We start from the raw sequence: 23,126 nt of genomic DNA, 5'->3' as shown, positions 1-23,126 counted from the left end.
GAGCATTCCTGGAGCTACTCTGTGGCAATTCTGGAGATGTGAGGTGTCACAAGGTCCTGTTGTAATGTGCAATGGACATGAATGCACGCAGGTGATCAGACAGGATGCTTAAGTATGTGTCACCTGTCAGAATCGTATCTACACGTTTCAGGGGTCCCGTATCAAGCATCCACACCATTATATAGCCTCCACCAGCTTGAACAGTCCCCTGCTGACATGCAGGGGCCATGGATTCATTGAGGTTGTCTACGTCCATCCACTCAATATAATTTGAAGTGAGACTCATCTGGCCAAGCAACATGTTTCCATTTATAACAGTCCAATGTCAGTGTTGATGGGCCCAGGCGAGGCATAAAGCTTTGTGCCGTGCAGTCATCAGGGGTACAGGAGTGGGCCCTCGGTTCCGGAAGCGCATATCAGAGATGGTTTGCTGAATGCTTTGCACGCTGTCACTTGTTGATCGCCCAGCACTGAAATCTGAAGCAATTTGCAGAAGGGTTGCACTTCTGTCATGTTGAATGATTCTCTTCAGTCGTCATTGGTCCCATTCTTGCATGATCTCTTTCCAGCCACAGCAATGTCAGTGATTTGATGTTTTACCTGATTCCTGATATTTATGGTACACTTGTGAAATGGTCATACGGGAAAATCCCCACTTCATCGCTACTTCAGAGATGGTGTGTCCCATCACTTGTGCGCCGACTATAACACCACATTTAAACTCCCTTAAATCTTGATAACCTGCCATTGCAGCAGCAGTAACTGATCTAATAACTATGCCAAACACTTATCGTCTTATATAGGCATTGCTGATCGCAGCATAGTATTCTGCCTGTTCTTACATATCACTGTATTTGAGTACGCATGCCTGTGCCATTTTCTTTGGCGCTTCAGAATATAGACAATGGTAGCTGTAACAATAAGTAGTGATCTTCAACAGACAACTGCCTCACATTTTGAAGTTTACAGTCTACATACAATTTTTTTTTTAATTTCAAAACATGTTGGAAATACATTTACACTGCCAAGTTCAGCCATTCCTTACAGTACAGTGTCTCCAAACTGCTATGTCTTCCAGTACCTAGAATTAGGCATATGATATACCTCGACGAAGAAAGAGAGGGAGAGACTATAAGTACCAAGCAAATAATACAAGAATTACTGAATGTTGAGTAAGTGCAGAAAATTCAAAATCCTTAAACGCAACATAATTATTACATTTGTAGGTTAAAAAAAACTGTTATACAGTATCTTTTTGATGTCGCATCCGCACTTTCTATTTTTATGTTCTGACTGATCTCAGGAACCCCTGTACAGATTTTCATCTGGTTTTAATATATATACTGATTCACAGGGACGTCTTATGTACATAACTTACAAATACGTTGTGGAAAGTGGATGAATTAAAGACTTCCACTACTGTGAAAACAAATGCATTGACACCCAACAGTACAGCCACCATAACTCCAGAAAGCAGTGAAGCTTTATCAGAATCAGCGTCAGGTATGGTGATCTAGCATTGAAGCACATGCCTAGAAACCAAAAGGTTCCAGTATGCCTTTCAAGCTAGCATTCACTTCTCAATGATGTCGAGATTCAACAGAAATGAAACGTCGTTAGGAATCCACATTAAAAGTGCCCTTTTACACATTTGGATAACTTTGGATTCCACATTAAATTGTAAACCACTTTTCCCCGGTTGGTTAACTGGTTAGACACACACAAGTAGCCGAAGTGACATCCAATTGAAAGACTTGCATCAAGCCATTGAGCCACATGAAATTAATATTACCAGAAGTTATACAGATATTCTCCTTTCATATTTATTATAAATTCAAGTCCTCAGCCACCTTTATCTGCCTGAATGTGAAGGCTAATCTAAGCAACTCCTCCACTGGTTTTTATACTTGCACCTTACTCCCACTGGAGTCAGCAAGTTTTTAGGAGGAACAAACGTTATCTGTTCTATCTTTCATTGATGTTTGGAGTGACATCTCATGGAAATGATTGGAGCTGTGAGTTACTGCACTGCCTGTGGGGGCAGGAGCAGGGCACAGCGGCGACTGCCTGCAAACAACCAGCTCTCATAGCCAGTATAGAGCACAAAGTCAGCTGGTGGCTGCCCCACCGACTAATGAGCAGCCTTGGCACCTTTAAACCCAGCTCCCATTGTTAGGCAGATTGCAGTAAGTTACCTGAAATTGATTATATTCAGTTATCTAATATTGTTCTCTGAATTTTAACCAGAACTCTACATACTGAACAGTTTTTTAAAAAAAAAAAAAAAAAAAAAAAAAAAAAAAAAAAAAAAAAAAAAAAAAAAACACTATACCAGGAAAGCCGCCAGATCATAGATAATTAGTGCTACCCATTTGAAACTGTAGCAGACTGCTAGTGCTTTATAAACTATACTGAAAAATAAATCATGGGCAACTATTCTCTAATAACCAGCAACTCAATTATTAAGACACAGCATATAGTTACTAAATCAGAGTTTTACCCTCTATAATAGTAACAAGACAGTGCCCTGAAAGTAATCAATGAATAAAAAAAATAATTAAACTGAAAGGCTGGCCCTACAACATAGCGACAAAAAGAAGGGGATCAAGGTAACATCATTACACTGACAATGGAACATGATTTTGATTAATAAAATTTCTTTCTGGCATCAAAATTAGCAGCCAGTACAATACAAGTGAGAGATAAGCATGTAACTGTGAAGGTCTGAAATGCAGCAGTGTAAATGTTTGGAACACTATTTGTAAATTACAGTAGATTCATAAGAAACAAAACAAAAAATCATCACAGTCTTTCACAAGATGGCAGCTAACTGAAATGTACAGGTATAAGTATCTTGTGTTAACCAAATTTCTGTTAAATGTAACACAGGCCTAATTTTCAATCTATAAAGTTCAATAAAGCTTAGATTGCAAATTTGCACAGCAATTTCCATTGACATTAGATTTGACAGTACCAGGAAGAAATGTACTGAAAAACACAATGTAGGTAGAAAATTCTCTACACTATTTAAACTGAATTTGCAGCACAAATTTCCATAAGTACCCATATGAATAGAAATAACAATATTATGGAGAGACAGATTGCTACACACCATATAGATGAGATGTTGAGTCACAGACAGGCACAAAGGAACATTTAAGCTTTCAGCCAAGACAGACACACACACACACACACACACACACACACACACACACACACACACACACACATCTCTAATCTGATAGGGGTAATGGGAGTAAGGAGGAGATATTGAGTGGGGAGGGGGAGGGGGTAACATGGTGGGGGGGGGGAGTGTAGTGCTGCTTGTGAGCATGTGGAGGGACACGGTGGGAACAGGGTCAGAAGACCAGTGCGTGCATTGGTGAAATAGAAGTCTGTGTAGTGCTGGAGTGGGGCAGGAATGGGGACGGGTAGGTGGAAGACAGGGACTAGTGAAGGTTCAGGTCATGGGGTTTACATGAACATAGGATGTACAGCAGGAGAGGCAATTCAGAAAAGCTGATGTTATTGGGAAGGATCCAGTTGGATTTCTGGAATCGGGTCACAGTAGCAGAGTTTGTAGGTGAATAAATCTGACACATCTCCATCATGTAATTCCAGCAGTTCAAAAGTACAATGGTGGAGCCTCACAAAGGGAAGCACTCTGCCAGCTGTCAGATTCAGCTACTTACAAACCCTGTCACAGTGAACCTGTTAAAGAAATTGAATAAGTTCTCCAATTCCTCCTAAAATCCTTATGCTCATCCCAGAACCTCTCTACCGATCCTATCTCTCCTCAACCCCACCATTACCTGCATTCTTACCTTCGAAATGCTTCCTCAAGTCTGCAAACCCAGCCAGCTATGACATACCATTGTGACCGGTTACTGTGCCCCACTGAGTGAATCTCTGCTCTCGTGTACCAACACCTTTAGCCAATTATCCAAAGCCTCCCCTCCTACTTAAAAGACACCAACCATTCCTCCGCCCACTCGCCATTGTTTCTGCTCCTTTATCACATGGCACCTTCTTTATCACTGTTTATACTACCTCCCTTTAAACTAACATCCCAAATGCCACTGGCCTATCCCTATTGAACACTACTTTTCCCAGTGCCCCAAGGATTTGCACCTCAGTCCACAATCAAACCTACCAACCACCACCGATACCTCCACTCCCAAAATCTGGCACCCACTCCATATCAAGAAGTCCCTTCCATCAAGACTATCCACCTGTGCTTCTTTAGTGACACACAGTTCCTTTCCAAATACACCAAGGGTCTCACTGAGGCCTCCAAACACTGAAATTACTTTCCGCACCTTGCCTCCCATGCCTTATACCTCCAGTCAACGACCGCCTCCTACACACACCATTTGGTGACAAGGAGTAATTCTCTCTTAAATCAGTATCTATGTCAGAAACCAAAATGATGATTAGCCTGCCAACCCACTATCCTTCCCACAACTCCCACAGTGGTATTCTACTTAACTTAAGCAATATCCTTGTCCATCTCTACTTTGCCTCTGACCCCAGCCTTTTGCCTCATGTCTCACATCCTGCAATGGATCTAGATGCAAGACCTTTCCTCCATATCCTCCAACCACTACCTAATCCAGTCCAGTCACATGCATCTTCCATCCCATCAAAGATAGGGCTACCTGTGAAAGTAGCTATGTGATCTATGAACTAAACTGCAACCACATGGGCATTGCAACTAACAAGCTATCTGTTCACATGAACTCTGAAGAAGACACATCTGGACCACACAGTTGTTAAACATACTACCCAAAACAATGTGCTTCACTTTGATGACTGCTTCACAGCCTGTGCCATTTGGATTCTTCCTAACACCACCTGCTTTTCTGAAATGTGCAGGTGGGAACTCTCCCTGAAGTATATCCAAGTATATCCTACGTTCCCTTCCCCTGTCCTCCACCCGTCTACCCCCTTCACTCTCCCAATCCAGCACTACACAGACTTCTATATCGCCAAACCACCCACTCTATTTCCCCTTCTCTACATCTCTCCTTTTCACCTCCCCAACCTCCAAACTTCACCACACAGTACAATCCTGCTCCCACAATGTCCCACAAACAGCACTACACTTTCCCCCAACCCACCCTGTTAACCTTCTCTCTCCCTTCCTCATACTACATCCTCATCCCTATCACCCACAACTGCTGCTCACATCAGGTACTGTTGGTGTTCACAATCCGGCCACAAACAGGGGTGATGCGTGTGTGAGCTGTGCTTGCGTGAATGTGTACGTATTTTCTATTTTGGAAGAAGGCTTTTTGGCTGAAAGCTTGAATGTACACTAGACATTTCGTTGCACATGTCTGTGACTTAATGCCTCCTCTATATGATGAGTTGCAATCCATCCTTTTCGTAATATTGGTATTCCATTCTGAACTTTAATCTGTTTCATATCAGTAGAAATGATCAGTAAAAACAAGTAAATAACAACAGGTATTAGAAAATGCTCTCAGACCCTTAAATATCACAGTTCCCAAATAAAGAGCTATAGTGAGCCACAATTCCTAAACTTATGATGATCACAAGAAGATCTATGGGATGGTATCGCTTGCTGCAAGGACATCTTCCCAAAAATATTATTTAATGTTGAAACGGAAAGTAAAACAAGCTGGATGAATATAAAACAGGGAACAGAAAAAACAAACAGCTAAGGGTCAGAGACAGACCAATAAACAAACCAAAAGTACTAGAAAATTTTGTGTTGATTATTTTTCTAGTACTCCAGAAAAGTTAAAACAGTGACGATACCCAATAACCCAACAATGAAACTGATGGCAGAAAAATAGATCTACAAAAGAAAGTTACCATACAGCAACATAGAAAATTAAAGGTCTTTGTCTTTACTACGACCATATTCAAAAACCATAGCATCAGTTGGGAAAGACGAAGTAATGATTTACCTGAAAAAATATAAGCTCCATAGTGAAGTACAATTTGGTTTCTGTTGTACCACAAGTATACAGTACTGTATGTGTCATAGAGAAGTTAACTAAAGTGGTACTCCATACACAAGACAATGGTAACAGTGTAACAGATATATTTTTGGACAATGCTAACCCTAAAATTCAAACGAATGCTCCAATAATTAGAAATGAGAGTAGCAGCAAAGAAATGGTTTCTATTATATTTGGAAAACAGTATACAGAAGATGAAGATAGTAAAAGCCCCAAATAAAGTGAAAGTTTCAATAAAACATCTATCAGGACCAAAATATATTAATAAATGAGTTTGTAAATGTAGTATATCTTAGGACCCTTATTATTCTCCACCAAATAATAGTGAAAAAATTCTTTTTGGAAATGTCGGCAACATCTTCATTACAGAATTCCATAGAGAAAGCGAAAGAAAACCTCAGGAATGTTTACAATTGGCCTATAAATAATGAACTTGTACCAATCATAAAAATTATAATTTTATTTAAAGTGTAAAAATACGAGGATGTGTGGAAAAGTAATTAATCAAATTATTTTATTATGTTCTCAATATTGGTTTAGGTATTATATTTTAAGCATATTACATAGTCCAGAATGAGATTTTCACTCTGCAGCGGAGTGCGCACTGATATGAAACTTCCTGGCAGATTAAAACTGTGTGCCGGACTGAGACTCGAACTCGGGACCTTTGACTTTCGTGGGCAAGTGCTCTACCCACTGAGCTACCCAAGCACGATTCATGGCCTGTCCTCACAGCTTTACTTCTGCCAGTATCTCATCTCCTACCTTCCAAACTTTACAGAAGCTCTCCTGCGAACCATGCAGAACTAGCACTCCTGAAAGAAAGGATATTGGTAGGGCACTTGCCCACGAAAGGCAAAGGTCCCAAGTTCGAGTCTCGGTCCGGCACACAGTTTTAATCTGCCAGGAAGTTTCATGAATATAAGGTAACTGAAAAATTGGGGCTCATACGGAGGCAAACAGACAGTAGTTTTTCCCTTGCTCTATTTGCAAGTGGAACAGGAAATGAAATGACTAGTAGTGATATAAGATACCTTCCACCATAGCTTGTTGAGTACATATGTAGATGCAGGTGAACTGTAAAAAATATCGTTATAACATTGAACTGCAGGAAAACAAAAGTAATAAGTTCATACAAACACCTGTTTGAAGAGTTGAGGATTTACCATATGAGTAGAGCTATTAACTCATTACCCTCTTTAAGGAAACTATGAATAATTGTTACACTAACAGTTATGCTCAAGATCAGCCAACAAAGTCAGTCTTAACTTACAATTATTATTTTTTATCATGTAAGTAAACATTACAATAAATTTTTACTAAACAGTAGAGGATTGTTACCCAAAGACAAGTAAAAATGTTGGTATTGGAAAAATATGCAGAATTGTGTGTCTTGTGAAAAAACTGTGCGCCAAGAATCTGCAATGGAAAAACTAACTGCCACCTATCTGTCTAAGCTCAGCATATCTTTCAGTAAGAAGTGATGTTTATTCATTTTTCAGAGAAACAAATGGGAAATGACAAAGAAAGTAATGGAGAGACAGGGATATCATCATGGTCCTGACGTCAGCTGAAAGAACGTGTGTGCATTATACAATTATCTGTAAACCACCAGGTATGATTACTTAAATTTAGATGAATTTGTTTGAGAGTCTCTTGTCCTACAGTCCACAAATTTACAAAGATCCTTTGTCCTGCTGAAAACTAATTTAAAGCAACTGCATGAAACTTCAGTGTCTCACAATTTTCAGTATCTGAGAGTGTGCAGTAAGTGTGCAAAAATAACTTGTTAATAGAGAATACAAGCTTGGTTTTCCTGTTCTTGTGAACACAGGAGAAAACTGTGTTTCAGGGAATTTTGTTATACATTCTCATTTAATAAGTTTCTTGTGGTAGCCATTTTTGCATCAGCTGCATATAAATTACCGTGGTTGCACATTAAGTTTTTCATTTATCTTGTGCACCCAGACGAGTTTCACCTTAGTTACAAGGCATCTTCAGTGGGTATAAGATCAGTGTCTCAATCATCATTTTTAAGCCAAACAGCTTTTTATAAGGTGACAAACTGGTGTCACTGTTTTCAATGTACAGTAATTTAACTGTGACACAGAAAATGATAACTTTATGTTGAAAATAGTGACCAAATGAAAAAGTGCAAACTTTCAACCAGTTAGTCACCTGAGAGAAAGCTGTTTGGCTTAAAAACAATGAATTTGACACTGAACTGACACCCACTGAAGATTCCTTGTTACTAAGGCGAAATGAGTCTGGGTGCACAAGATAAATGAAAAACTTAATTTGCAACATGCAAAGGGTAGTTTGCTTTTGAACTACTGTAATGTAGCCTCATTTGCTTTCATAAAATAATATTCGTTATGTAAATAACTGAACCAAGTATATGCCTATAACAAAGAAAAACTATGCTTATTTATTTTGATTATAGGAAAATAAACAATCAGGCTGCACCTATGAAATTGGTTCATATAAGTTTAGTGTCACGCATAGTTTCACTTACCTTGGATCAGCAATAAACTGTATGATTATAGGAAAATAAACAAACAATCAGGCTGCACATATGAAATTGGTTCATATAAGTTTAGTGTCACACATAGTTTCACTTACCTTGGATCAGCAATAAACTGTACACACAATGTTCATCTCTGGGATCCTAAAACAAGTACGTCTGCCAACAAGTATTACCATGGCCTCAGAAGGCATCTGAAATCTAAGTTGCTGTTCAGGAAAACTTAAGTTACGATGTATAAAGTAGTGGTGAGGCTGGTGCTAACATATGGTGCAGAAATCTGGACATTAATGGAATTTGATGAAAAGCAACTGGGCACACTTAAAAGTAAATCTTGAGACAAATTCTTGGACCAGTGAAGAAAACTGACTGGATGCAAGAGGAAATTAAATTATGAATTATATAATGTATATGATGAACCAGACACTGTCAGTGACACTGAAAGGCTGGAGTGGGCAGGATGTGTATCGAGAGCTAATGACAGAATGATTAAGAAGATATTCATAGCAGCACCTTAGGAACAGGGGGATTGGAGGACCAAAGCTAAGGTGGAGGAAGATGTCAGAAAGGACATAAGGAAAACTGGAATTCACAGCTGGAGGGGTCTGACACTAAACAGGAAAGAATGGAGTACCCTTCTATGGAGCGCCAAAGCTCAAAAAGGGGCAATGTCTCACTGATGACATCTAATATCCTTTTAACAAATTGTCAAACTATTTGTTCCAAGTGCCCCCTAGCAGCTAAGGGCTTCATAATAATAGGCCAGTAGTAGCTCTTCAACCACATAAAACTGTAGTCGTATCAAACAAGTCCCCACTTACAACAATTTCTCAAAGTCACATGTGTTATATTAGAGATGGTTATCTTATGAATAAAGTCAGGTTTCATTACAACTAGCAAAGTTAACCATGTAACAAGGTGTTCCACTTTCATATATTTTAAGAATTTCTTTGCAGAGTTTCAAATAAATGCACCACCTGCTGCTCCGTCCAGGACTGTGGCATCCAGATGTACTACCTAACAGCACAAGAAGATCATCCAAGAAGAGAAATTTTCATTACTGCAGGCCAGAAAGGAAGAATGTTAAATTGCTATAAATGTTGTGAGTAAAATCCCAGAATTTCTCATTTATTAACAACAATAGAGCATATATGGTACTAGGAATGAAATTAGTGAGGACCAGAAACAAATAGTAGGTAAATATTACGTTTAGGGCAATACAGTATACTAAGTATTAACGTTTCACCCAGTTCATGACACTTTTTTGGTGGTCCATGACAGCTGCTTTTTCATTATCACACTTGCAAATTTCCCTCCTACACTTAATGAAACAATGTTAATGGAGAGAGAAAATAAAATGTGTAATTGAGATATAGGGTGTTGGAAAGGTGTGGGCTTTCAAGAAATATTTACAAACATTACACAATATCCTTTCTTGACATCTGAGCACACTAGTTATGAACTCTTAGAGGTTATTAAAGGTTAGAACAATTTGCACTACTGTTGTTCTGTCTCCTAACAATAACTACACAATGTATAGTGCCTTATAGTTGCATTATCGGACAAAAACTTTTTTAATTGCCTGAAAAGCGTAAAATGGAGATTTCATTGTATACATCTCGACATCAGCTAGACATCGACACTGACAGCAGATTTATTGATGCATGGAATTGTCAGTGCTAGTGGGATTATTAGTGCTTCCCAACATAAAATAATTTGAGTGAACATCCCTAGTCAGTCATATACTGTAGTCACTTGCTTTTATGGGCTACCTACCTCAGTGTCAAAATGCTTCTGGGAAAACTTTAGGAATTCACTAGTAATATTCTGAAAACTGCTATGGCAACATCAGCTACAGAATGAGAGAGAGAGTACTGCCCAGAACACTTCACTTCAGACAAGTACAAGCCAAATAAGTTTGCAACAGAAGAGAGACCTCCCACCCTGGTTCAACAGTCATATTAGGACACCAATGCAAGAAGAGTTCAAAGAATTTGAAAGCTACATCTTTATCAACTAAATTGGAAAAAGAGAGAGAGATAGAGATGGTGATGGCAACAGAGAGGTGTACAGTGTACATCACGTACATGTTGTAAAGTGGCGTGTATAATGTTAAAGTAGATGTAAGCGAAGTTCCTTGCAAGCTAATGTGGTCTTCACAATGATGTGTACTGTAAGCATTAACAGGACCACAGGTTGTTCTACACTGTGGTGAAACATATACTGGTCTGCCATCACTAGTTCCTTCACCACAGAACAGTTTTCTTCAAGACATATAGAAGGATACTATAGTAATCAACTTGGGAGATCAAAGAATTTTATTTTATCACCAAACTTGGGTGTTGTTTATCTAAAGCAAGGTCCACAGTCAGTCAAGAAGGATCATAACAAACTCCTCTCTCTCTCTCTCTCTCTCTCTCTCTCTCTCTCTCTCTCTCTCTCCCCCCCCCCCTCCCCCTCCCCAATGGAAAGTGTTTAAGAGTTATAACAAACATGATTAGAGAAGCTAAAGTTCTTGGCTACAGTGCATGTATGAACAGGTGTAAGCAGACAAAGAAATGAGCTGTGATACGCCCATCTGGATCCTCAATTTGGACCATTTTTTAAAGGACTTGATAGTGCCAGTACACTACACGAATCCATGAATCATCAGGCGACACCCAATAGCAATTGCTTAAGAGCAAGTATGTGGAGAACACATCTGGCTCCCCCCCCCCCCCCCAAAAAAAAAAAAAAAAAATATATACAAATACATGAGAACAAAAAGCACATTCAAATTTCATGACTAACAACTGTGAAGTAGTAACGCAAACTGCTGCACAGGAGACAGGAAATCATGCAGTTAAACAAATAACAGAACTGTAAACAGGAACAAAGACACAACTGAATGCTGTACCCAAGAAGACGTAACAAAGAAGACGGGCATAAAGTGAAAGGATGAGGATGTTTTAGAAAGATAAGAAGAACAAGAAAGCCAGTTGTATGTACGGTTCCATGTGCTCCTTAGAGGCTGAAGCAACTTATATTTTCACTAGTTTCTATGTTTACGTATTCAGAGGAAGCAAATAAATGTCCACTGACATGGATATATGGAGATGCATGTTTGTTGAAGACAAATATGTAGCAGTGTTCTTGTTACAAGACAGACTTTCTTGAGCATATTTTATGCAAGCACAAATAAAAGCTTCAAATCGACAGTGAATAAGAAGAAACTACACATACAAAATATCTGTTAAAAAAAGTTGAGTGAACACTTTTTCCCCCCACTACAGTCTACAGAGCAGGATCGTTGACATACTTTGATGGGTTGTAGTCCTGTGTTGACTGTGTCATCATTGCCTGGATTTTGTCTTCTTCACTAGCATCCAAGCTTGATAGATCAACAGCCTGAAACACAAGAAAACAGTTCTGCAAGTGACAAAAGTAGTAACAATTATATGTCAACAAATTTAACCATTCAATATATTAATAATAAATGAAAAGCAACTGGTGCTTTTCATTTATTATTATAATGTTGTTCTACCAAGAACCGACGAAAGATTGTTAATATCATTCAATATATTTTACGACAAATTTAAATTGCGCTCCTCCTCCTCCTCTACTGTTTCTTGACCTCAAAAAGAATCCTCCGCCTCCTATTCCTCTCTTGTTTCTTGACCTCGAAAAGAACATGGATGAAAGAAATACTTAGGCATGCAGATCTTCTGCAGTTTCCTACTACATATTACCTGACTTACTAACAATAGAAACAACAGCTCTGCACATCTTTAAAAAGCACTGAAAGTTACGTATGTGAATAACTTTCCTCATACCATTAAACAGTTGAACTTACTACCCTCTTACACGATGTTCGGTAAAGTAACAAATGCACAGGAATACTCTACCACCAGCAAAACATTTTTTGACATATTCATTGTTCTATCAACAGAAAGGTCAAACCGAAGTCAGGAGGAAAAAACTGGGTATGGACCCGTTTAAGAACAACACATCCTGACTTTTGCCCAAAGGGGTCACTAAAAATACAAATCATAACATTATACTTTGACAATGGGAATGCACTTTTTCATCTACATTTTACCTACCTGCTACTACAGACCAAAATGTATAAATCTTATTATCACAGTTCTCAAAACAATCTAAGACAACAGTCTGTACTGGAGTCCCATGATTTCATCCCTTGAGACCCAGAACTACAGCTGCAAACCAAATGTATGTAATATGAAAGACAAATACGTGTAATATGAAATACAAGCCCCTGACTAAAAGTCCCACTGTCTGCCCTATCACTGCAGCAATTGCTTCTCTTTTTATGAAATGCAGCCCAATAGCTAAGTGATGTTCTAGATTTTGAGTTAATGGGGTGGGAAAGGTTGCATTCAGTAGTGGCTAGGCCACAGCATTAGCGATGTTAGTGTAGGAGGTGGCACTGACAGTTGTGAGCAGGGCTTAAGGCATCCACATCAAACCCACCAACAAGCAACAGTACCTCCATTATGACAGCTGCCACCCATTCCACATCAAACAGTCCCTTCCCTACAGCCTAGATCTTCGTGGCAAACAAATGTGCTCCAGTCCGGAATCCCTGAACCATTACACCAACAACCTGAAAACAGCTTTCGCATCCCGCAACTACCCTCCTGACCTGGTACAGAAGCAAATAACCAGAGCCACTTCCTCATCCCCTCAAACCCACAACCTCTCACAGAAGAACCCCAAAAGTGCCCCACTTGTGACAGGATACTTTCTGGGACTGGATCAGACTCTGAATGTGGCTCTCCAGCAGGGATACGACTTCCTCAAATCCTGCCCTGAAATGAGATCCATCCTTCACGAAATCCTCCCCACTCCACCAAGAGTGTCTTTCCGCCGTCCACCTAACCTTCGTAACCTCTTAGTTCATCCCTATGAAATCCCCAAACCACCTTCCCTACCCTCTGGTTCCTATCCTTGTAACCGCCCCCAGTGTAAAACCTGTCCCATGCACCCTCCCACCACCACCTACTCCAGTCCTGTAACCCGGAAGGTGTACACGATCAAAGGCAGAGCCACGTGTGAAAGCACCCACGTGATTTACCAACTGACCTGCCTACACTGTGAAGCTTTCTATGTGGGAATGACCAGCAACAAACTGTCCATTCGCATGAATGGACAGAGGCAGACAGTGTTTGTTGGTAATGAGGATCACCCGTAGCTAAACATGCCGTGGTGCACGGCCAGCACATCTTGGCACAGTGTTACACCGTCCGGGTTATCTGGATACTTCCCACTAACACCAACCTGTCAGAACTCCGGAGATGGGAACTTGCCCTTCAGTATATCCTCTCTTCTTGTTATCCGCCAGGCCTCAATCTCCGCTAATTTCAATTTGCCACCGCTCATACCTCACCTGTCTTTCAACATCTTTGCCTCTGTACTTCCGCCTCAACTGACATCTCTGCCCAAACTCTTTGCCTTTACAAATGTCTGCTTGTGTCTGTGTATGTACGGATGGATATGTGTGTATGTGCGAGTGTATACCTGTCCTTTTTTCCCCCCTAAGGTAAGTCTTTCCGCTCCCGGGATTGGAATGACTCCTTACCCTCTCCCTTAAAACCCACATCCTTTCATCTTTCCCTCTCCATGGGTTGCGAAAGCTTGAATTTTGTGTGTATGTGTGTGTGTGTTTGTGTGTCTATCGACCTGCCAGTGCTTTTGTTTGGTAAGTCTCAAAGTCTCATCATCTTTATATATATATAAAGTGCTGGCAGGTCGACAGATACACAAACGAACACAAACATACACACAAAATTCAAGCTTTCGCAAAAAACTGTTGCCTCATCAGGAAAGAGGGAAGGAGAGGGAAAGACGAAAGGATGTGGGTTTTAAGGGAGAGGGTAAGGAGTCATTCCAGTCCCGGGAGCGGAAAGACTTACTTTAGGGGGAAAAAAGGACGGGTATACACTCGCACACACACACATATCCATCCACACATATACAGACACAAGCAGACATATTGGTCTTTAAATATGTCTGCTTGTGTCTGTATATGTGTGGATGGATGTGTGTGTGTGTGTGTGCACGAGTGTATACCCGTCCTTTTTTCCCCCTAAGGTAAGTCTTTCCGCTCCCGGGACTGGAATGACTCCTTACCCTCTCCCTTAAAACCCACATCCTTTTGTCTTTCCCTCTCCTTCCCTCTTTCCTGATGAGGCAACAGTTTGTTGCGAAAGCTTGAATTTTGTGTGTATGTTTGTGTTCGTTTGTGTGTCTGTCGACCTGCCAGCACTTTCATTTGGTAAGTCACATCATCTTTGTTACAGTGACCAACTATATCCTTGCCCTTAAATACTTCTCCTTTGAAGGTGTCACATACAAACAAATACATAGTGCAGCAATGGGTACCTGCATGGCTCCATTCTGCATCAACGTATTCATGGGCCATATAAATGTATCCACCCTAACCAGCCATAATCCCAAACTGGATTCAGAGTCATTGATGACTTTTCATGAATTGGATTGAGGGTGAAGACACCCAACCCACATCCCTCCAGAACCGCAACAACTTCTCTCTCATCCACTTCACCGGGTCCTCCTCATCCCAATTAGCCACATTCTTTCACAGAGAACTCCACTTCAATGATTGCTACATCAGAACCTACATCCACACCATATCTACAAACTACCGATAATACATTCTACTCCAACAGCTGCCACCCACTCCACACCAAGAAGTCCTTACCATGCAGCCTAGCGACCCGTGATCATCACTATCTCTAGTGATGAGCAGTCCCTCTCCAAATGCTAAGGGTCTAAATGAGGCCTTCCCAGTCCAGGATTTCCCTTACTATTTTGCCCAGAAACAGATATTGCCATGGTGACAAGTACAATGAGCACCAACAGCCAGCCACCCAAATACATCATGGCAGTGTTATTCCAGTCCACATGAGGTGGAAATTCAAACTGGTCAGCATACTAGCAGGTAAACAGAGGGTGGCACCAGTGTCCTGACCTGCAGCAGCTCCAAGGCACACTTTTGCTGTATGTCCCACACTTGAAAAGTTTTGGACTTAACACCACTATTACAAACTTCATTCATACAGACTTCAAAAGGATTTTCAACATTTGACTGTTACTTTTTGGAACTTAATTTATTTGGGGAATCACTCAGTCAAGAAAGTTTCTTTGCTTTTCTTGTTCTTCAGAAGTTAGTTATTAAGTTAATACCAAATGTGTGCAGTTATTTCATGTTGCAAATAAAACTGTTGAACGGTATATCTGATGAAAGTGTCATGTGAAGGAAAGGAAAGGCAGTATCAGTTGGAGACGAGGTTTAAAAGAACAAATTTTCATTCCCAGCTTGTTGTTCCAGGTAACCATTACAGACTTCTATGATTTCTCCAATATGGCCACAGCCAACAATCCGATGGATCTGACACATCCAGTTCTCATATTACTACAACAAATTCAACAAACTGTTGCTAGAACAACTCAGAGCGCTCACCACATAGGGACAACAGGAGTGGGTTGACACAACCATGTGCATACGACTGACGTCATCATGATTTCCAGTGTTTAAACAGAAGGCCTGCTATATGGCTTGGATGGAGCAACACTTCATCAACCACCCAATCGAAGGTGACATGCAGCAATGTACATTATTACTTGCCAATGCCAGTCCTCTTATTTATCAGCTGATATGACAGTTGCACCCTGAATCAGAGCTGCACTCCCTATTGCATGCTATGCTTAAAGTTAGCCTAACAGAAAATTTTGATTTCTAAGTCCATGTGGCCACAACCACACACAATTTTTTTGGCCACCGCTAGGTAACATCAGAATCTTATAGGGAAATGATGGCACCACTTTTAAGGTTTATCATGAGAGTATCATTTCCAATGTGCCAACGAACAATGGAAACAGTCATATGCGTCCTTATGCTGTGTCTTTTCAAAGGCCCTAGGCCAGCATTCAGGGGAAACAAAAAGAGACTGAGTGATAAATGAATATGTCAGGAACAAAATAGGAGTAGAAAAGCTGAATGAAAGAACTGAGAAGAATAGGTTAAGATGGTTTGGACACATATAGGGAATGGAAGATGGAAAAACACCGAAACAGATGATGGAGGCCAAGTCTGAGAGCAAGAGGGAGACCTAGAGCAAGATGGATTGACTCAACAGGGTGTATACATGGACAAGCATTTTTCTCTGCTTAAAAATACACTTTTTCCAAGGTGAAAATACACTTTTTCCGTGTTAAGTATCAGAACTGTAAAATTAAAATGCATAACTCGGCTTAAAGTACACATTTGTAAGTCCATATTAACAAAGAAATAAGCCCCAACCTGATATTGTGCTTTTCATTTGGTTTTCGGAATGCAAATTTTCTTGGAGTACCAGTACTGTATTATCTCATGGTTGGTTTTTTATTATGGCATAATGCCATATGTGCCAAAAGACGATAATGTGCACTTGAAATTCAGCAAACAGTTGAAAATAGCCAATAGTGTTGAATGAAGCACTTCGTTTCAAATAAACTGATTGTCTCTGCAGAGAAGATTAATAAAAGCCAATTCTTTTTTTTAGCAAATCAACAAAAATGACTTCATTGCTCTGCAAGGCAATTACTGCTCAATTGCCAAAACAATGGAAATAAAATAAATTCAAGAAACAAACTAATAATATATTTTAGCCTTCTTTAATTATATGAATGTATTTTAATTCACTTGATACCTCCCAGCTACAGAAAACCATTTTATTTTTATTTTTATTTGGTGAGAGAGATGTAAAGAAGAGGAAACAGTAAAATCACTAAACATAATAAAATTTGGATCACACAGAGATTACCCCCTCCCCCCTATAATTCAGACTGCTCTGCGAATTTGCGAATCTGACAGCTTGGGCATGCCAAAAAAAAAAATTCTGGGTAGCATCTGGCATCTTGTTGCTACTGCTGATACAGCTAACAGCCACATTTCAAGTAGCCAGAGGCAAGAAAAGGTACTGCTCATACACAACTCAACTGCACATGTGCATGAGTCCGCTGGCTATTGCTCAAACGAACCTAATATTAAAAATATTACAAAAATTTAAAGAAAACTAAAACACTGAAAAATTCCCGGAATTCCAAAAGTTCCTGGTTCTCTCCTGGACGAAAAAATTCCCAGGTTTTTCCTGGATTTTCTGGTTGTCCCGGGGCATATGCACCCTGCTCAATAAAAATCAGTTTAATAAGAAGGAATCTGGACTGGTACAAAACAGTTGCAGAAGAAGAATGCTGAAAATACGGGGGAGGGGGTGATTTTCAAAGTCACTGAATACTTTCTCTGCTGCGTTATTGACTAGCATCCATTCTGGGAATATCAAATTGACTCACACACATTCAGACAGTATCTATCTGCAAAGGTTTTCTAAAAAGAAATGCCTTCAAATTTTTATGTGAAAACTCTTCAAGCTTTTTTTTTTAAATAAAGCAAACATTATTAACATTCTAAATCTTTATTCTTCATGTCTACATATTTATTTCTCAACATAGTCACCCTAGCGATGAACACATTTCTCCAAACGAGAGACCAGTTTGTTGATAATGTCACTGTGAAATGTTTTGACCTTGCTGACAGGACCTAAACCTGATCCCTGCTTGTACCGCTTCATCACTATCAAAGTGAAGTCCTCGAAGATTTTGGAAACAGGTGTAAATTGGATGAGGCCAAGTGGGGATTGTATTCAGAGTGATTGATGACTGAACCTATCGCATCGTATTGTTTTAGATGTTACAGCCATGTGTGGTCTGGCATTGTCACAGTGAAGGAGAAGGTGCTCCAGGTATGGACAAACTCTTCAAATTCGAAACTCGATTGCAGCACACTGTTTCTCACACACCAACATAGTTACTTTACACACTACCATGTTACATGCTTCAATTCAGAGCCCTCTAACAGCAGAGGGCTGTAAATATACTGGTCTGAAGAATAAAGATGTAGAATGTGAATAACGTTTGTTTTATTTAAGAAGCCTGAAGAGTTTTCACATACAAAATTCAGAGGCATTACTTTTCAGGATGCTCTTGTTTACTGTGAGCACAGTGTCAGAATGATACAAATTACATTCCACAAGTCAGCTTAGCTTCAATGACCTTATGGAATCCAACCACACTGTTCCATTCCTGTATCTTAGTCAAAATCACATCTCTCACCATTAATGGTAACTTTGTTTAAAGGTTCTGTTTTTATTTCACTTCTTAAAACAACTAGGGTATCTTGCATTCTACTGACATCTCGTTACTGATCCAAGTGCATTACAGACAAGAGCTTTTCTTTTACGGTATTATTATCAGTCACATTACCAATCATTATGATGCGTGAAGTACAGAAACACTATGATGTGTGAAGTACAGAAACACATCACAGGAAACGGCATTACACTAGCTTTCCAGCACTTGCACTTTTTTTTAACTAATCTATTAGCAAAGTTGTGAACTGTCTTTTGTGAAACTGCCACAGCTAATAACCTACTACTTAATTAAAGGAACTTTACACAAATTATTCAACAATATTTTCAACCAGAATGACAAATGCTCCAATCTTAGCACAAAAAGAGGTGACTAGGGATGTAAAAGAAGGGAACCAGCTTCTAAACAACTTACCTGGCAGCTTCAACGACATTTAAATCAAAACTTTTTTAGATATTTGCACTTTCAATCCACCATCAGAAATTTTATGCCCCACCCAGAAAGGCCTCCTTAGCTGTTACACGTGTGCTCTTCAGCCACATGATGCTATGTATTGTTTACCACAGGATCAGAGGACTTTGAATTATAAATTGCAAGATGCAGATGTGTCAACACCTTGCAGCTAAGAGAGCTCACTGCACTGGTGAAGTAGGGTTAACTCTCAAGAAAGTGCGAATAAGTAAAGATATTTTGATTTAAATACGAGGGTTGGAACTTAAATAGTGGCAACTATTTATTCACAACCGATACAAAAGTGTTACATGTCTACATCTGTTACAGTCCACAAACTAGTCCCCAGCGTTGTGTAGAACCCGTTGCCAGTGATGTGGAAGGCATAGTATACGGTTAGCTGAGCCTGGTTTGTTGATAGTGCGAATGGAGCGGTCTACTGCCTGTCTAATCTCTGGAACAGTTCTGAAGCGAATGCCATGAAGTGGTTCTTCATCTTCGGAATCAAATCAAAGCCACAAGGACTTAAGTCCAAGGAGTATGGTAGATAGTACAGTACTTCCCATTCCTATCGACCAAGCAGAGCAGCCACAGCTTGCGGTGTATGCGTCCACGCATTGTTGTGCAAAATGATTGGTGGGTTGCGCAGAAAGTGTCCCTGCTTCTTTTGCAAAGCTGGTCACAGGTGATGCTCCAAAAACGAACAGTAATACCATGCACTGACGGTCCGCCATGGAGGACCGTAATGCATTAGGATAACACCATCACAGTCATACCCAATAATCACCACAACTTTCACCATACTGGGGCTCTGACAGACTTTCGACTTTCGCGGTGACCCATACTGATGCCATTCGTTGGATTGGCATTTCATTTTTGGCTCGTACGATGTGGCCCATCTCTCATTCAGTGTTACGATATGGCATAAGAAAGCTTCTCCTTCGTGCTCATAGCACTCCAAGTGCATCCGAGCAGCATCATAAAGCATCCATTTCTGCATTTCCATCAAGCCATGCGGATCCCATCGTGATGCAATTTTTCGCATGCCCAGGCGTATGCGCTAATCTGGTTTCGTGGGTGAGTCCACAAATCGTATGTGGCAACAGCATGCACTACTTCTTCAAAGACACTAGTAAGACCTGCCCGATGCATGTCTGCCACAGTTTGCCAACCTTTGTTGAAGGCTTTTACCCAACGTGCCGCTGTTCTGTACGACAATGCCGATTCCCCGCACACCTCTTGAAGACCTTGATGACACTGTCGTACTGTACGACTGGCACATTCAATCTTGATCCAGCTCCTTTGTTCCTGTTTAAAAAACTTAGTGACACTGTTACATTAGACCGCCCGCTCACAAGTGACTGTGAAATTCCCTTGATTGTGTGCATGCTGGTGACGTGGGACGGGCGAGTCCATTTGCTCAGAGGTAAGGTAGGTATGTCAACAACGTGTGCTATTAGAAACAAAAGTAGATTCCATTGCATAGTGTCTCCACAGCAGTGTTGCCACTATCTACGTTCCAACCTACGTATCTTTGAAGATGGCAGGTGAGTTGGAAAGATAATTCCCTTCTTTTACATCTCTAGCTTTGCCCAGAACATATTTGCCTTTTTCGTGCTTTGAGAGGGGTGTATTTCATTTTAGTTCCTTTTACTCTATAATAATTTTGACATTAGACTGCCATAGCATGGAAACTGAGGCAAATTTTTGTTGACTTGGACAACAACTGTTCAGGTTTTCTTACTGTCTTTTGAACAATGCTGCTTACATAACTGGACTGAATCAAGCTATGACGACCCTTAATTACATGAAGTTGTCAATCATCTTATAAAATTTGAACCAATTAATACAAGCTTGAAACACAGAAATGGCACATGAAAAAATTACAAAAATGTATTTTTTCATGTAAAATTCAAATGAAGCTAAATTTTTTACAGCAAGTTTTCAATTTTAGTGCCAGAATTCATTTTTTATTTATCTGAGTGACTAAACTATTTCCGTGCATTCAGTTCACATGAGAACAAGTGCTATGTGCTACTTTCAGCTCAACATTAAATCATCACGTCTCAACAACAGATAAAGATTAATGGATAAAAAAAAAAATTGTTTAGACTTTACTCACTTATCTACTTTCATGCAAACTCTGAACTGATTCTTAAGAGTTAAAAGCATAGAAGCGGTCCTGTAAAAGCCTCCCAGAAATACTTGCTCTTTTTGCACGAAAAATCCGAATGACGCATGATTTTTTTAAATGTGAACACTAACCTTAGATACACCATAGGCCAAATTTGAACCACAGTCTCACTTCCATCTGGAGTTATTTAAGGGTGACTGTTTTTGCATGTAAAATCCAAACTGTGCATGTACAAATTGTGCCATTAGTTGAGCATTAATTTCAGTGCAACTGAAATCTTTTGCAACAGGAATTAACTCATTTGCACAATTTGCCAGGGGGTCAGCTCCAGTTCATCTTGAAAACTTACATAATATACAGTAACACAGCTAAAGACAGATGTTCGAATAGTTCTACAAGTGGCCACTGGTCCGGGCTAAACCAAAAACTTTTTACCAAGGTTCCTAGCTCGAATACAAAAAGCACCACGACTGCCATCCTTCCCACCCTCAAAACTGTGGTTCAACGCGTAACCTTTTCATTCCCCTTTGTTACAGCACTTCCATGCTGTAATGATACTCTATCAATTTTTATCAAGTGTAAAAGCGTTCTGATTCTATCTGAGTATTAATTTCCTACACCATACACAAACTTCACAATTTTCAAAGCCCTTTGTGCTTTTAATGGCCCTATGTAGTGGCCTGAACCTTACTTAAAACCATCATTTGTGACTTTGCTCTCTCTTCCCTTGCTATTAGTATCAAGTTCCACAGACATGATGTGAACATCAGGACATGGACATATGGAAACAATTTCTCAGTTATATATTTACCTGGTTGTTCCAAGTTGTGTATCCAATTACCTTACATAAAGCAGTCACATGCAGTCATATCACAACTCCAGAATGAGATTTTCATTCTGCAGCAGAGTGTGCACTGATATGAAACTTCCTGGCAGATTAAAACTGTGTGCGGGACCGGCACAAAGGTCCAGAGTTCGAGTCTCGGTCCAGCACACAGTTTTAATCTGCCACGAAGTTTCATATCACAACTCAACTTCTATCTTCTTTTCTGTTATATCTAAATCCATATTGAACTGCTGTTGTTCTTAGAGGCTCCTTGTTGACCATCTCATCTTGAGCAATAAAAGAAAAATATTGTGTGTCTCAACTTGTGACCAACATACTTTAAGAATCGTTCCAAGTACCCACTCGAACTGGCACAATCAAGTTTAAACAATAGGAATATTGCAATGCTGCCAGAACAATTCTAAAAATGCTTAAATACAAGACAACAGGGAATAGAAAGAGAGAAAAAGGACTTGTACTATTTTAACAAATTACCTTTGCTAGCTTGCTCACACCTGGATCTTGTCCATCTGTCAAGGGCTCGATCTGCTGTAAGAAAGAACAATACATTACTAACATCCTTTAGTTACCTAAAATAACATGTTTGGTAAGTTCTCAAAAACAGGATATTGTGACAGTGTACAGAGCAAACATGTATTCAATATAAGATGTGGCTGTTAGGGAGGGATACAAAAAACTGAATATGGTCTCCTGGAAATAACACACTGGACACCATAGTTGGGTCTCATGAAATTACTGAATGTAATGTCTCCGTGTAACTGGATGTCTGATGAGGCTATATTAAATGCTGTGTAATCTGTGTATCATTGTGAGTGTGAAGATAAAAGTAAAGATCAAAAACACAAAATATGTTAAGTACAAAGAGGGTCACAGAAATTAAAGCACTTCAACCACAACAATGTTTACAGTGCCATTCCACAATGTACAAGGTTTAGGTTATAGAGAATTCCCACCTGCATAGTTCAGAGAAATGTT

General features: G+C 39.8%; 1 protein-coding gene across 5 annotated transcripts in view; it reads right to left on the bottom strand.

The window, feature by feature from the left end:
- LOC126163168 (E3 ubiquitin-protein ligase RBBP6) overlaps window positions 1-23,126 on the bottom strand; it is a 382,937-nt gene that overhangs the window by 258,569 nt on the left and 101,242 nt on the right. For all 5 annotated transcript variants that reach the window (XM_049920115.1, XM_049920119.1, XM_049920117.1 and 2 more), the window contains exons 5-6: window positions 22,626-22,679; window positions 11,813-11,901 (exon numbers count right to left, since the gene is read on the bottom strand). In XM_049920115.1, coding sequence (XP_049776072.1) covers window positions 11,813-11,901; window positions 22,626-22,679 — 143 coding nt within the window. The remainder of the gene's footprint in view (window positions 1-11,812; window positions 11,902-22,625; window positions 22,680-23,126) is intronic.

This window comes from Schistocerca cancellata, chromosome 2 (genome assembly GCF_023864275.1).
Source record: "Schistocerca cancellata isolate TAMUIC-IGC-003103 chromosome 2, iqSchCanc2.1, whole genome shotgun sequence".
NCBI classification, from domain to species: Eukaryota; Metazoa; Arthropoda; class Insecta; order Orthoptera; family Acrididae; genus Schistocerca; species Schistocerca cancellata.
The sequence above is the reverse complement of the archived record's forward strand: the minus strand, read 5'-3'. Positions and strand labels throughout refer to the sequence as shown.